This window comes from Cololabis saira, chromosome 6, assembly GCF_033807715.1.
Source record: "Cololabis saira isolate AMF1-May2022 chromosome 6, fColSai1.1, whole genome shotgun sequence".
Classification (NCBI taxonomy): domain Eukaryota; kingdom Metazoa; phylum Chordata; class Actinopteri; order Beloniformes; family Belonidae; genus Cololabis; species Cololabis saira.
The window spans coordinates 18,293,594-18,309,623 of NC_084592.1; the positions used below are offsets into that span (position 1 = coordinate 18,293,594).

Consider the following 16,030-nt stretch of genomic DNA (forward strand, 5'->3'; position numbering starts at 1 on the left):
AAAAATGGAAAAATATGATGCGCCTGTTATCTTCAGCTTTAAGATTTACGTGTTTTATTGCAAAGAGTAATACTATTTAATTACCAGCTTTCATCATTATATCCACCGTAAAATATTTATGCAGGTTAGAAATAGATATGATAAATAAAAGCACCCTAGTTACTATTATCCCCGGAGCTGCTGCCATCATCATCATCATCATCATCATCATCATCATCATCATCATCATCAAATGTATAGCCTGTGTAAAAGCAGGGAAACGGTTCAAATGGCCAGAGGGCTGCGCGCAGAGGCGACCCTGAGCTCTGACTGTGACGAAGCGCTTATCACGGGAGCGAGCCAACCACAGCCAACGTCATTTGCACACAAGAGGACACATACGACGATAATGTGTGCAATAGTGGCTCCGTGCGCGGTTTCCACTGGCCTGCGATAGTATCCAGATGTCTCACTTCGCTCAGAGATGCGCGTTAATGATCTTCAATCAAGCCGGCGATGTGGATGCTGTGGAGGAATCTGCTGTTGCGCAAAAGGAGTCTCCATTCCTGCAGCTCCGAGAGTGGAAACTGGATATGTATACAGCTCCGGAAGGTGGAACGCGTCGTGGATGGAAGTTGGTGATTCTCCACTATTAAACTCAGTAAAAGCCCCATAAATGCTCTTTCTCCGCGCGTCTTTTCGGCTTTCTTTCCCCCGAGAGAGCCATCCAAAAGCGCAGAGATGGCAGCAGTGTCCAATAATATGGTGTTCTCTGACGTGGAAAGTTTCCTGGACGCGCATCCCGAGTTATTCGAGGACTACCTGAACCGAAAGGGGAATTATGGCATGGTGGAGAAATGGCTCAAGAAGAACCACCACCACCACCAGACGAGCAAAAGCGCACCGGCGGCACCGGCGGCACCGGCGGCCGCTCCGGCCGAGAAGGGCCACGCGTGCACGGACAGCTGGGCGAGCAGACGCGACGGCCCGCAGCGCAGAGCGTCTCAGAAGGAGCTGCGTAAAACTTTCGCCAGATCCAAGGCCATCAACGCGAACAGGACCTACGACGAGCAGGTGAACTCTCGGGCGCAGGAGCCGCTGACCAGCATGAGGAGGAGAGCCCTGCTGAGGAAAGCCAGCTCCCTGCCGCCCACCACGGCGCACATCCTCAGTGCGCTGCTGGAGTCCCGGGTCAACATCCCGCAGTACCCGTCCACCGCCGTGGACTTCAAGTACTACCTGAAGGCGCACAACGAGAGGGAGTTCTTCCTGGAGCTGGTGAAGGACATCTCCAACGACCTGGACCTGACCAGTCTCAGCTACAAGATCCTGGTGTTCGTCTGCATCATGGTGGACGCGGACCGGTGCTCCCTGTTTCTGGTGGAGGGAACCGGCAACAAGAAGACGCTGGTGTCCAAGTTCTTCGACGTGCACGCCGGCACCACGGTGCTGCCCTCCATGAACTCGGATGAAGTTCAGGTGCCGTGGGGGAAAGGGATCATTGGATATGTGTGTGAACACGGAGAGACGGTGAACATCCCCGACGCCTATCAGGTGACTGATCCTTATGAATGAATGAAGTTTATTCAGTCATGACCAGTACTTGAGTTGAAAAAAAGAATCAGGGGGGATGGTGGATTTTATCATATGGGGACAGATAATTTGTGCTGATTACAAATAATATAATATATTACAAATAATAGCACTGACCAAAACACCTGCAGAAATACTGCAGGAATGACATAGCAGCAGTTAAATGCAGCCTTCTGTAAGCTTTAAATATCCACTGGGCTTACATCAAATACATCAAAACACAACAATAAAAAACAGTTTTCTGAACTTATCAATATGATTCTGTCCTTTACAGGTAAAACGGATCACTGCAAAAAACTCAAAATAAGAATATTTTGTCCTATTTCTAGTTAAAATGTCTCATTTTAGTAAAATAATCTTATTACACTTAAAACAAGACTCATCACTGGAAAAAACAACAATTTTCACCTGTTTCAAGTAGATTTTCACTTGAAATAGGTAGAAAAAATCTGCCAGTGGAACAAGATTTTTTATCTTGTAATGAGAAGATAAATCTTGTCCCACTGGCAGATTCTTCTACTTATTTCAAGTGAAAATGTACTTGAAACAGGTAAAAATTGTCAAATTAATTATTTTTCTGGTGTTATTTTTCTGGTGATGATTCTAAATGTTGAAATAGCAGTAATACCACATTCATTGATGAAATGACATAAGGGATGGAAAAGGGGGATGGCAGTTTTACAGGGGGGATGATTTTGACCGTTTTTTATTTCAGGGGGGATGCCATCCCCCCTCATCCCCCCTCAACTCGAGTACTGGTCATGACAACACAAAAACAACACAACACCAAAAAACATTGTGCACAGCATTAACATTTCACACAAAACCAATAATCGTGTGTTGAACAATGACTGAAAAGGCATAGGCTGAAGCAAACTGCTTATAAAAGCCTTACCTATATGATCAACTTTCTTTTTTTGGCTACCGACCTCCAGAAAACCAAAAAGACAATAGAAAAGCAAAGAAACAACAAAAGGCAAAGAAACAACAGAAAAGCAAAAAACATTTACAGATAGTCAATCGCACTTATAAGCTTCAAAAATAGCTTTACAAACCATTTTCTTAAAAACCAAAAGAGAATGACATTTTTTTAAATTTATGTTGGCATCATTACAGAATTTCGTCAGGTGACTGCTCCTTATGAATGAATGAAGTTTATTCAATCATGACAACACAAAAACAACACAACACCAAACAAACATTGTGCACAGCATTAACATTTCACACAAAAAAAATAATCGTGTGTTGAACAATGACTGAAAAGGCATAGGCTGAAGCAGACTGCTTATAAAAGCCTATCCTATATGACCAACTTTCTTTTTTTGGCTACCGACCTCCAGAAAACCAAAGAGACAATAGAAAAGCAAAGAAACAACAAAAGGCAAAGAAACAACAGAAAAGCAAAGAAACAACAGAAAAGCAAAGAAACAACAGAAAAGCAAAGAAACAATAGAAAAGCAAAGAAACAACAGAAAAGCAAAGAAACAACAAAAGGCAAAGAAACAACAGAAAAGCAAAAAACATTTACAGATAGTCAATCGCACTTATAAGCTTCAAAAATAGCTTTACAAACCATTTTCTTAAAAACCAAAAGAGAATGACATGTTTTTAAATTTATGTTGGCATCATTACAGAATTTCGTCAGGTGACTGCTCCTTATGAATGACTGAAGTTTATTCAATCATGACAACACAAAAACAACACAACACCAAAAAACATTGTGCACAGCATTCACATTTCACACTAAACCAATAATCGTGTGTTGAACAATGACTGAAAAGGCATAGGCTGAAGCAAACTGCTTATAAAAGCCTATCCTATATGACCAACTTTCTTTTTTTGGCTACCGACCTCCAGAAAACCAAAAAGAGAATAGAAAAGCAAAGAAACGATAGAAAAGCAAAGAAACAACAAAATGCAAAGAAACAACAGAAAAGCAAAGAAACATTAACAGATAGTCAATCACACTTATAAGCTTCAAAAATAGCTTTACAAACCATTTTCTTGAAAACCAAAAGAGAATGACATGTTTTTGAATTTATGTTGGCATCATTACAGAATTTAACTCCAGTAAGACACATCTCCTTTTCATACCCTTTTTAGCTTTTTGTACAGTAAAATTGCAGACACCTCTAATATTATACGGAGTCTCCTGAATTGAAAAAAAACCTCTGTATTGAGTCAGGGAGCATTTTTGATTTTGCTCTGAACATAATTTGCATGCTTTTATAATAAAACAAATCATAAAATTTAATAACATGAGGATTTAGAAAATCGTGCATGCAACACATGTGCAGGGTATTTCGTGAGTCACACAAAGATTGAGTCCATTTCGTTTCACTTTGTCACTTTATTTGTCTTGGCTGATTGATGGCAAATGTAAAAATGAGAGTTTGCGGAAGCAAAACTGGGAGAAACTTGTGTGAAACCATGAAAAAAACTTTATTTGACCTAGAAGAAAAAAGTTAGTTGAATGGCTGCCTTCAAAACCTTGTTAAGGTGAAAACTTTAGTTATTTATCAAGCTGACATACAGTACAGACCAAAAGTTTGGACACACCTCCTCATTCAAACAAATGGAGAAATGTGTCCAAACTTTTGGTCTGTACTATATATTTAGACTTAAAACTGACAGAAAAATCTAAAAACTGTTTTTCCCCCCAGAAAGTATTAACATTGTGCCATTACTTTGCTCTAAACTTGCAGGATCGTAGGTTCAGTGATGAAATCGACAAGCTGACCGGCTACAAAACCAAGTCCCTGTTGTGCATGCCCATCCACAACAGTGACGGGGAGATCATCGGAGTCGCCCAGGCCATCAACAAGAACTCGAGTGGGGAGCTGTTCACTGATGACGATGAGAAGGTAATTTAATCCGTAACACCTGATGCCCGTCACCCATGTGCAGATGAAGATGTATGATTCAGACGATGGGTTTTATTACTATAGCAATTACGCATTTGGATGGTTTTAGATCACACACCGTTTTTCATTCCTATGCTGATATAAAGGAAGATGAACTCATACCATTAAACTCATTGTACATTTGATGGATGAAGTGAGAGAACTGGATGTGCATTATATTTGACCATTACTGGTCAAAAAGGGTTTGATTCAAAGGCAGAACGCTGGTTTGGTCTGAAATTTCTCCTTCACCTCTTTGGTGTGCAGAGCATTAGGATTATAGCTTTCTTTAACCATCTTGTGATCTGAATGTCATGAAATATCATGTTTCTTGTTTAAAAACCGGGGACAGTTGGTCTTATGAGTTTTCCTCCAACCATCCATCGATTGGGTTTATAATGAAGTTAACATGTTGCGGCTGCTGTTTTTTTCCCTTTCACTTGATTAAACTGCCGAACTATGGAGTGACACATAAAGAAGGAAAACTATGACATAGTTTACAGCTGCCGAGGTCTGAAAGAAGCTCATGAAGCGAGTGGTTGAGATATTCAGGGTGATTTTACCTCACTCAGCTCAGAGTAGACTTACCCATCCTCTTCATCTCCACCCAGCTTCAGCTTGAACTCATGCTGCATCGCCGTACCTCAGGAGGGGAAAACTGAAACTTTTTTTCCTTCTTGTTCCTTTTTCTTTGGCAAATTCGGATCAACAATCGCTTAATTCAAGACAGAAACGCACTCACAGTGCTTCTCCAGGTTATCTGAGGTTTTATACCTCATCGTGGGAAATGCAGCTCCTTCTTCTGTGAGCGCCTCAGACTGGCTTCTGTAATAATGTGTTTCGGGGGTTATTGAGTTTCATGTATTTGCATAGACGCATGTCTGCGGGACAGATCTACAAAAGAAGCACACCCCGCAGAGGAGAGGGGTGCAGCCAAGTGGCCCGAAAAAACCCTAATCCCCCCCAAAAAACAGCTGAAAAGATGTAGCTGGAAAGCCTGAAAGCTTGTCACATACAGCTCACCAACCCCTCAAAAAATGTTGAAAACTTGTGAAAAACACCATTATATGTCTCTTAAAGCAACTTTATTGAATACTATTGTATTTCCTTTTGTCTACGTTGACAGAAGTAGATTTATTTCAAGTAAACATATATCTAAAGTAATCAAAGACATTGTTCCTCAGCCTCTTTAAAACAAAAGTTAAACAGCAGGTGATGCACATCTGAAGTTTCCTGAAGCAGGTTTTCTGACCCTTTGTTGTTGTTTTTAATTATTATTACAGCAGCAAGTTGAAGCATGGCACAGGGGAAAGAATACTGCTTATGCTTTATGATTCATTTGTGACATTTCAAGGATGTACTCTTTCTTTTGTCTTTCTTGGCAAAAGCTGTTTTGTGTTGTTAGTGCTACACAAGCGTTGTAGGGCCACAAACTGTCATATTTCGTAACGTCAGGGATTTATGAGTTCACAGTTGCAAAGATGTGCAAAACAAGTCGAGAATATTTACTCTTCTCAATTTTTCCCCTTTGTATACCTTTTATTTTGCATTTTCACTTACACATATGGAGCATTGTACCCCATCTTGGAGTGATTCTATAGTTTCCACTGCTTGATATTCAGGTAAACATCATGAGTAAAACTAATTCTTATTAATTTCTTATTTAGTCAGTTGGTAAGATTACAGAAGGAAGATGTGAAGACAGAGCATGGGCAACAAAGGAATCCATTAGCCCTAAAATGATGATTACCCGTCTTTGTTTTGTGGTATGAAGAACTTTACTAGTGGAGGATTATTTTGGTGATTCAGATGCTCAGAGTCAAACTAACCATTCTGACTATTGCTGATTCATTTCTGACCAGTGCTTCAGTTTTTAAACCTTTTTACACGCATTTTTAAAACTAAAATATATGATAAATCAGTTTCAATTTCATGGACTTAATTGCAATTACCCTTCATCCATTTCATCAACTACAAGACTTGATGATTGCTTCACCTGAGATTACATATAGCCCTCAAAGTTGGACCCATCTTTTCTTTTTTCCATCGTTTTCTTTCAAATAACATGTTTGAGAAATGACATTAATCACATCTTTTGTCTGATCAACAGCTAATTGCTCTTGCTCCTATGCCCAAAATGACTGTAACACATAATAATTTAGCATAGATACAAATGTTTGTTCGTCTTAAAGTCTTACATGTAGCGCTCTTTGACTGAGCTTCAATATTTAATTTACAGCTGGATCATTGTTAAAGTGTGAAAACAATAACTTTGTATATGTTGTATAGAATATCTCGTTATCTGCCTGGCGACTGCAGCAGAATCTTGGATGGTTTCGGTCCTAAAACACCAAAGAGCTCCTTCATTTCTGTTTGGGAACAGATCAGTGAGGTACAAGTGAGTGTTTGTGATACAGAAATGTAGTTTGTTAAAGCTGTCAGTAGAGGGTTTAACTCTCACACGAAGACGGATGGTCTTCTGTTTCTGAGCGACTGTGTCTCGGAGAAGCACGAGGAGCACGTGTTTCGTCCATCAGCACGCCTGAATAGATGCAGCAGAGAGGCGGCGACAAGCCGATACTCCCTCTCTTGTTGCACGAACCCATAAAAGGTGCAAAAGATGAAACATGAAAGCTGCTTTTATTTGAGTTCACAGAAACAAATAACTGTGGGTTTTCCTTCCCTTGGTTGTCCGCTGTAAAATGCTCAGACACGAATCTTCCTCCCATTGTTTATGCTGGGAGTTCCTTTTTTATTTTAATTCCCTTGGACTGAAAGTATGTTTCACACTGCATTAACATCAAACTAATGCCTGGGATGGCTACCGCTGAATTAGTAATGAAATGCGATGCTAGCATCAGAGACCTCGGTAAGCTCCCCGTATGGCACAGCAGCAGTTCTGCTTTTATGGAGGAACTTGTAATAAGAAAATGTCTCATACTTTTCAAAGCATTAAATGTTACTGCAGGAGCGAATGTCATTAGAGGCTTAAATGTACCTTTATCTAAAACACATGTATTCCCTATTTACTTCAACTTTGGATTTATTTCTTTTAAGCACATTGCAGGGGCTGATTTTAAATCCCAAATAGGAGACTTTAATTGTGTTTTGCTGATAGTCTGCAGAATTGGAGCTTAGATGAGGGTTCTCTACAAGTAGCTTCATTATTTCAGTTTCTTTCACTTTGTATGTTATGAACTTAGACATTAAATGTATTATTCCCCAAGTAGACATTTTGGTGAATTATCTCTCAGTGAGATCCGAGCTCACCCATGTAGTTTCCATCTGCCAGTGCAGTTTAACATCTGTGTGAGCACGACTGCAGAGAGTGTTTTCTCTCCCCCACTGTGCTGTCTCTGGCCACCGAAGTCCTCGTCAAATTGGCTCAGAGCGCCTCAGTGATAACCGCTTTCACATGATTTCTCAATGTAAATCTGCAGATTAAAAACAAAGAGAGAAATCTCTCCCCTGGCCAAACGTCTTTACAGTGTGTTCATATAACATATAACAATGACCTGTGTGTTGGTCGAGCATGTTGATGAGAATGTGCTGTTTCTCTGCACTTGCAAAGTGTTTCTATATAAGATCTATAAAGCTGCAAGAGAAGATACTGTATGGCGGTGTCATTAAACACTAAAGGCGGATCGAGAAAGATGCAGCTGTTAAGTCAGTGCTTGTCAGCTTGCCTGCTATCTTGATTTTATGTGCCTTTGTTTCCAGGAATTAGACTTTTGTTTGTGTGACGAATGGGTGCAATCATCGAGTGATCAGACTGCATCAATTTAAGGTTTTTTTGTTTTTTTTTTCCAATGGAAAAACATTTTTCACCTGTAAATGCCAAACCGATTTACACCAAATTTGTTTTTTCTAACATGCAAAAGAAAAAACCCCAACATATTCACAAGAGAAAGGATTGTCAGTGTAGTATCTTCACTCATCTGCTTCTTTCCTCATCAAAATCTTTCTTATACAGACATGCCAAAAATACATTTTCTCCTTAATAAAACTTTGATTGTGTTGCTGGCAAATTCAGACTTGGCACAGTTGTGTGGGTTTAGGACAGAAGAAACATTTTTCTGGAAGAATCTGATTAGCGGGTGAACTGTTGACTAGTGAGGGAGCTGGGTTGACTATAAGAGAAGTGTCCATCTTTTGCAAGCAAGGAGGCATGTTAAAGAATCATGTTCTTAGTGAAAAATTGGAAATAAATCAGGTTTGTTCAACACTCATGGTGCAAAATATTGTAGGGTATCTTGACAATGATCAAAGCATCATGCAACAATGATCGATATACAGTAGGCACATGGGCTCAGGATGAGCCCTGTTGCTCAACATCGTCCATTGCTGCAACCAAAAATGTAATCTGGAGCTCAATTATGCAAGGAGGAAGCCATGTATCAGCTTTGAACAGAAATTAATCATGACAGAAGCTCATGACAGACAGATAGAAAGAGGACAACACTTCATGTGTGGTTAGATGAAGCAGGTCTCGGGGGAAACGGACATCACATTGTACTTGCCAAAAATGAGAAAGAGAATCGAGCTTCTCGAAAGATGAAAAGCCCGGTTTCTGACTGCTGTGACTTGCACGTGTGCAAAGCGACCGTTGATGCAGAGGCGCATGCTGTGATCCTGGGTTTCATCTTCTCCCAGGAAATCTGGGGTTATTTCATCTGCACCATATCAGGCCTCATTCTGCATGACTTAAATGAGCATGACTTCATAGACACAGAGTGCATGTGCTTGAATGGCGCGCCTGAAGTCCGGATCTGTCTCCTGCTGAAAAATGTAGCGTATATGATGAGGAGAATCAGACGACGACAGCCATGGACTGTTGAGCAGCTGAAATCTTTCATTCAGCACGGAAAATGGTGCTGCAATGCCACGGTGCTGCAATGCCACGGTAAAAACTAAACACGCTTACTGAGTTTTAAGTGTGATGTTGGCATCCAAGTCTAGATTTCTTAATAAAATTAAGTTGTTGCATTAAGCCACTTAAAAGTATTTCATTTGTGCTTGTGAAATACAATCAAACAATAAAAAACTAGATGACTGTGATGGGCATGAGGTTGAACCCAAGAATAGCACAGATCGAGGCCGGTGGAACAGTTCAATTTATCAGCCAAAAATAAGATGGTACAAGCCAAAGCTGAACGTGGTAGTGCAGAACCTGAACAGGCCCAAAATGAGTCCTTCTTAGACGCAGAAACCTTCAGGAATCTGAGCAACCAGGAACCAGACAAGCGACGAGCAGGCAGAGTAGTCAGGAGCAGGCAGGGTCGAAACCAACAAGACAATCAAGAGAAAACTACTATAAGACTTTGCATGGAGCTAAGACAATCAGGCAAAGACTGAGTGGAAGGAGTATATCTGGTGATCATGACAATGACATATTCAAGATTTAAGAATTTTCTTATATTTTGGGAAATGGGGTTTGCAAGTTAAAGAGGACATTTCACAGTAAAAATAAAAAATCCTTCCCAGTCCAAAATAATAGGTTGTAGACAAGTCTGTATTAGAATAAGTAACTACAGGAGGAGAAAAATAAATAAAGCTAAATAAATAAAACGTTGTATAATACCGATCAAGCTGTTATGATCCCCCTCATACTAATCATCTACTCGGATTCTTTATGTACAAACTGTATGATGGTCAGAAAAACATCTGGACAAATGCAAAAATTCTAGTTTTTTGTTTTTTCTTGTGATTCATGTTCATATCTATCCACAATTTTTAAAAATAAAAACAACCTAAACATACAAATAATCTGTAACCTTCAATCAGAACCATCCGTCCCGCTCAGGAGGTTTGTTTTTTCTGTGGGTGTAACTTTTTGGACTCTTGCGTCATTAGAATAATCCAACCACGTGAGATGCGAATCAAGTGAACACGAGTGTCTTGGAATGACAGGAAGTCAACCTCCTCGAACAGAGTGTATCGTTTCAGGAACAATCTTAGTGTCAACCAAGGATATTCATTTCCAATAAACTCGCCTTTTACCAGTTTTTCCTCCAAACTTTGAGGTAATCTTGAACTCTTCGCACGTTTAAGAGAAGTATTGCAGAAGTGCAAGAACAGACGCCAGGGGATGAGTCATTTTCTCCTATTTGATTAATTTAATGTAGGTCAAGCATTATCAACTTCTTGCTCGATTACATTTCGGGCAAACTAGCAGGTATAAGCAGTTTTTTCATGGCAAAAATTGGTTACATCTTCATCTCCATGTGACCTTTTTTATTGAAATCTGTTACAGGATTGTTTTCTTATTCACTCCTTCACAAACACACATCAGTAATGGTGCAAATGCCACTCATTGTTAATACTTGCTTTTGGAAATGAATTTAAAGTCCTCTTTATCTCTGGTATCATCATGTAAAGGGGGGATCTTAAACCTTATACATGAATGTATACGATCTACAGGGGTTCAAAGCACAAAACATTGCAGTTTTTTAATAAAGGTTATATGAACTGCTCTGTACTGCTGAGGAAAGTGCTCCGGTAGGTCTCCACCACCACCCAGAAGATCATCGACTGCCCTCTCCACATCCTAGAACATCTACAAAGTTCCTACAACCACAAATAAAGCCTTTAACATCCTCAAGGACCTCTTCCTCCCCGATGTGTAACCCTCTGAACAGCTGCCAGTGTGCAGACGCTCTATCACAATAAATTCACCCACAGAATCAAAACAAGTCTTTTTCCCAGAGCCATTATTGCAGTAAAAACTGCTAAGACTTAAATGTAAATGCGTAATATCCATGATGTTCTAATGACACTGTAGAAAATCTGCTATGTGTGAATTATTTTCTGTTGCAGACATATTCATTTAATTTTTACTAGTTTTGGAAGCTTTTTTCTTTTTTTAACGGCTACCTATTTCTGGTGGTCAAAACTAGTTTTGAATCTGTTGAAGAAACGATTTTGAATCCACCATTGTTACCCACTAGGCCGACTCTATGAGACTTCGTGTTTATGTTAACAGGACTGTAAACTTATCTCAAAACAGATGTGGAGACAAACTATGATAACAGATTTAAACTTATCCGCCTACAGTTGTCCACTTGCGAACAGATTAGCCAAAACTCATGTTCAAACCTGGTTTAAATGAGCCTGAAAATTCATTCCAACCTCCGGGTTTGACGTTGAACCCGGGGATGCAGCCGGCAATGTGCTCAGTGAACATTCAGCTCAACCGCTTCAGGCAGTCTGGAGGAAAGCTCTGCTGATGTAAATATAAAACACTATGAAAACAATGGCTGGAATAATTTACTCCTGGTATGACATGTTTCTTCTTTCATTCAAATTCAACTCAGGTTTATTTATATAGCGTCAAATCATAACAAATGTCACCTCAAGGCACTTCAACAAAACAGTTCAACTCATTGCAAATTAGTCCAATTAAAACACAGCCAATAAAATAACAAAAATAGTTACTGCTTCTCTAACATCTCTAACACATTTATGCATCAGGCGACTGTGGGAAAAAAAAAAAACATTAACAGGAGGAAAGCTCTAGAACAGGGGTCGGCAACCCAAAATGTTGAAAGAGCCATATTGGACCAAAAACAAATATGTCTGGAGCCGCAAAAAATGAAAAGTCTTGTATCAGCCTTAGAATGAAGGCAAGCGGGGGAAGATTTTATTTTTCATTATGCACTTCAAGAAAAAAGTCGAAATGTCAAGAAAAAAGTTGAAATGTTGAGAAAAAAGTCTAAATGTTTATGGAAATAGTCAGAATTTCGTGAAAAAAGTCGAAATGTTGAGAAAAAAGTCGAAAATTTGGAGAAAAAAGTCGAAATGTCGAGACTAAAAAGGAAAGGAAAAAGGAAGAAAAAAACAAAAAAAAAAGAAGAAAAAAGAAAACAAGAAAAAAGGAAAAAAAAGAAAAAAGAAGAGAAAAATAGGAGAAAAAAGAAGGAAAAAAGGAAAAAAAGAAAAAAAAAGAAGAAAAAAAGGAAATAAAAGGTCAAACATTTTTGAAAAAGCTCCAGGAGCCACTAGGGCAGCGCTAAAGAGCCACATGCGGCTCTAGAGCCGCGGGTTGCCGACCCCTGCTCTAGAAGAACCAGACTCTGGTTTTTAAATGCACTATAATTATTATGATTAAGAGTTTTTTAGTATGGTTGTGCAACTTCATAATGGTAATAAGATGCTCCATATACTCAATTGTTCTCAATTAGTATCAGTTATTGATTATTCTAAGTTTGTAATCGAAGAAATCAACAGGTGTTAACAGTTTTGCATGACTATCACTGGTTTGAGCAAATGTTGCCATACAAGGTGAGTACAATGTTGCCGTACAATCTCTATGAGCCACTTCGTAGTTATGAACTAATGAAGAAGTAAACTGTTGGCTGTGAGATTCCTCCTGATTTGCTTCGTGCTGCAGCAGTGGAGGAAAAGGACTTGAAGAGGTAAATGGAACTGACTTTTCCCGAGGAAGCAGTTATTTATTATTTATTTATTTTATTAAGGAACTCTTTACTGGTCAGTTCGGAGGTCTCAGGGCAAAAACATCTTGTTTATAATGCGACCTTATGTAACGGTTGCGCCTGACAGGATGTAATTAGAGAGAGAGAAGTGCTTTTCTGGAGTTTGCCTGTTAGCTCCACGGGCAGATCCATAGCCAGATCCCCAAAGTCCTGCTCGCTAATGAATCTGCTCCTGCCGGGGTTATTGATGGCCGCTGCCTTTCCGGAGGATCATTATTAGAGGATTCCATAAGACAGCTGAAATAGCATTATGTATGCACTTACCACTCAGCCTCTCGCCCTGCGTCTGCATGCTTTTGATGATGCGTACGGACCCAATGAAGTGTGCAATTAGTTTACTTATTGACAGGACAATAAGTAACATCACACTGTGGTTTATCATGTGATTAGTTGTTTTATTTTTAGTCGAACTTAGTACACCGAATGACTGGTGCACATGATAAACCACTTATTGGAGTTCATATTGTGATGGTTAAAAACGCTGCACTTTAGAAGGCACAGTTGAAGCACTGAAAATGAAGGAAAAGTAGGTAAATTAGCAGTGAAATTCAGTATCCAACAAAGACGTGGTCAGGTAGTTTTCAGTTTGTGGTGGAAAACTATCCCACCGCTGAGAGAGAGCAGGACGCACGAGAACCCTGAAGATGAAATTACCGAGCTGCTCTGAGATGTAATCACGAGCCTCTATGCACTGCTTTAGATACAGATATGTAGAAACTGAAAAAATGAATTGTGCTCTTTCCTGAAAAACCACTTTAGAGGACATGTGGCGTCTCTTCTTGGTACCAGGTGGCACTTCGGGGGCTGACTCACGTCTCCTCTTATCGGGGGAATATTAGTTGCAGAGGTGAAAGGCTGCACAGAAAACTTTACAGTTATTTAGAAATTCACATTTATTGCCTCTGTATTAAGTTAAAAACGTGGTTTTGGATTCATTTGTTGAAAATTGCATGGAAAGCGTGCAAACCTTAAAGGCAGAACGCATTGATATGAAATCTATTAATCATTTTCTTTATGTTTTTACGTTAATGCAGCTGTCATAAACATGGACTCTTAACTAACACAACCCAACACCATCATGGACACTGGCTTTTGGATTTGTTGAAGATGAGAAAGTAGTCCTTGTTTGTCTTTGATCTGGACAACAAGATTTTTACTAAACAAGACCTGGAATGCCGACTCATAATGTTGGTTATTACTACCCAAGGTATTAATAACCAACACGAATCTGTTCATTTCTTCTTCATTTGATGGGCTTTTGTTTTTTAGGTCACGGGAGCAGATCTCTATTTTCTTCCTTGTAATATTATAGCATCTAATCCTCCACATGTTCGTTTGTGACTGATGGGTAATCAGTTTATGAAATAAAGAGGTTTCCTTGTATCAGCAGCCCCGGCTGAGTCACGCCCCGTTCATGTGCTGCTGTGGTGTTCCTACCCTCAGGTCATGCCCAAGGCTGCTAAATATTAATGCTTTTGTTTTGTTGATTTTATAGTTTACACAGCAGCTAGATGCGAAAGATAGATAAGTGAACAAAGAGGCAGAGCAACACACACACACGCACGCACGCACGCACGCACGCACGCACGCACGCACGCACGCACGCACGCACACACACACACACCTCAGTCCTATTGATTGCATGTTATGGGGGTTGGGTCTTTCAGATAAGGCGAGATTGTTGGGTAATTCTTGTCACGTAGAAGTCAATCTGCACACTCACGTCACAGTTGTGTCAGTGGCAGACGGTTGCAGCCGCTTCTTCCTCGACCTCTTCTCTTCCATGTGTCAGCAGTGAGGAAGAAGATAAAAAAAAATGTAGTTTGACTCCTGAGACTGATTTGATTTCAGTATTTCATTTATAGTCAAGAGGCCACACCAAGTGATCGTGATTTTTTATGAAAGAAAAAAAAAAAAGAAAAAGAAAATATTAGTTGAGGGCTCATATATCAAGACTACACAGTCGCAGGGTAAAATGTCAGTCGGTTTGATTTATTTGGTCCAGCAAGTAGTTATGCTAATGAAACTCCATGTTTTTATTTGTTCTGGTAGTAAAAAAAAAAAAGAAAAAAAGAACGATGCAAAAGTTATTTTCTACCTCTAAATAGATTTAACTGTATAATATCAAACTTGTTTTGCACATTTATAAATATTCAGGTTTGCTCAGGTTTGCTCTTAAACTAACAATCACTGAATGTATGAGGACAAGTCCTTCCGTATCTTGGGTTTTCTCAGCAATTGGAGTCTGAGAAAATAGATACCCTCGGTGCGCGTTAGTATATGTCCACAAACGGTTGACTATTCGTCCATATCGGATTGTCGGAGCTGGTGTGTAGCTGTCTAACATCTACTGGGCCTCATTTCAAGTTTCTCCCTCACAAAGTGAACCCGCTTGTTCGTTTTTGACTCTTCACAATTTAAGTCTCAGCTCTGTTATTTCTGGCATCCAAGGAGGATTTGACTTCCAGTGATGAAGGTAAAACCGTTACCAAGACAACAATGAAAGCAATGGACATGGGTCTTTTTTTTAAGACGCCCTTGACAGGTCTGATCTTCATAACACAGCGGTTCAGCAACGGAGCGCCTTCAGCCACATCTTCACATGCCATAAACCTCCACAACGACTCTGTGAAAAGACTTAAATCATGACTACTAGAGCAAGTAACTTCACTTTGTGGATTAATAACGTATTTTGAATTGAATTAAAGTGAAGACTCATATTCATCAGTGACAGGAAGGAAACCCGACAGATGCATCTCATCAGCCGTTACAATGAAACGTTACAGCACAACAGTAGTTTCATTAACATAAACACGGCTACAACATTTTTGACCAATTTACAGATGTATATTGACAAATTTAAAACAACCATAATAAGGAATCCTCACATTTAATTTCCTTTCAGTTACACCCAACCCTTACAACACACTTAAACGTAAACATGCTAAATTTCATTGTACCAGTATAATGATAATAAAGGCTTTCTATTTCTATTTCTATTTCTAAATATTCCTTTTCATCATGTTTCTTTCCTTTTTTAAAAGCATTCTTCCACGTAAAAAC

General features: G+C 39.5%; 1 protein-coding gene across 1 annotated transcript in view; it reads left to right on the plus strand.

Moving 5' to 3' along the window:
• Nucleotides 1-342: 342 nt before the first annotated feature.
• Nucleotides 343-16,030, plus strand: part of pde11a (phosphodiesterase 11a) — a 70,998-nt gene continuing 55,310 nt past the window's right edge. Inside the window, exons 1-2 of the mRNA XM_061724457.1 lie at nt 343-1,533; nt 4,278-4,436. Coding sequence (XP_061580441.1) covers nt 721-1,533; nt 4,278-4,436 — 972 coding nt within the window. The 5' untranslated portion in view covers nt 343-720. The remainder of the gene's footprint in view (nt 1,534-4,277; nt 4,437-16,030) is intronic.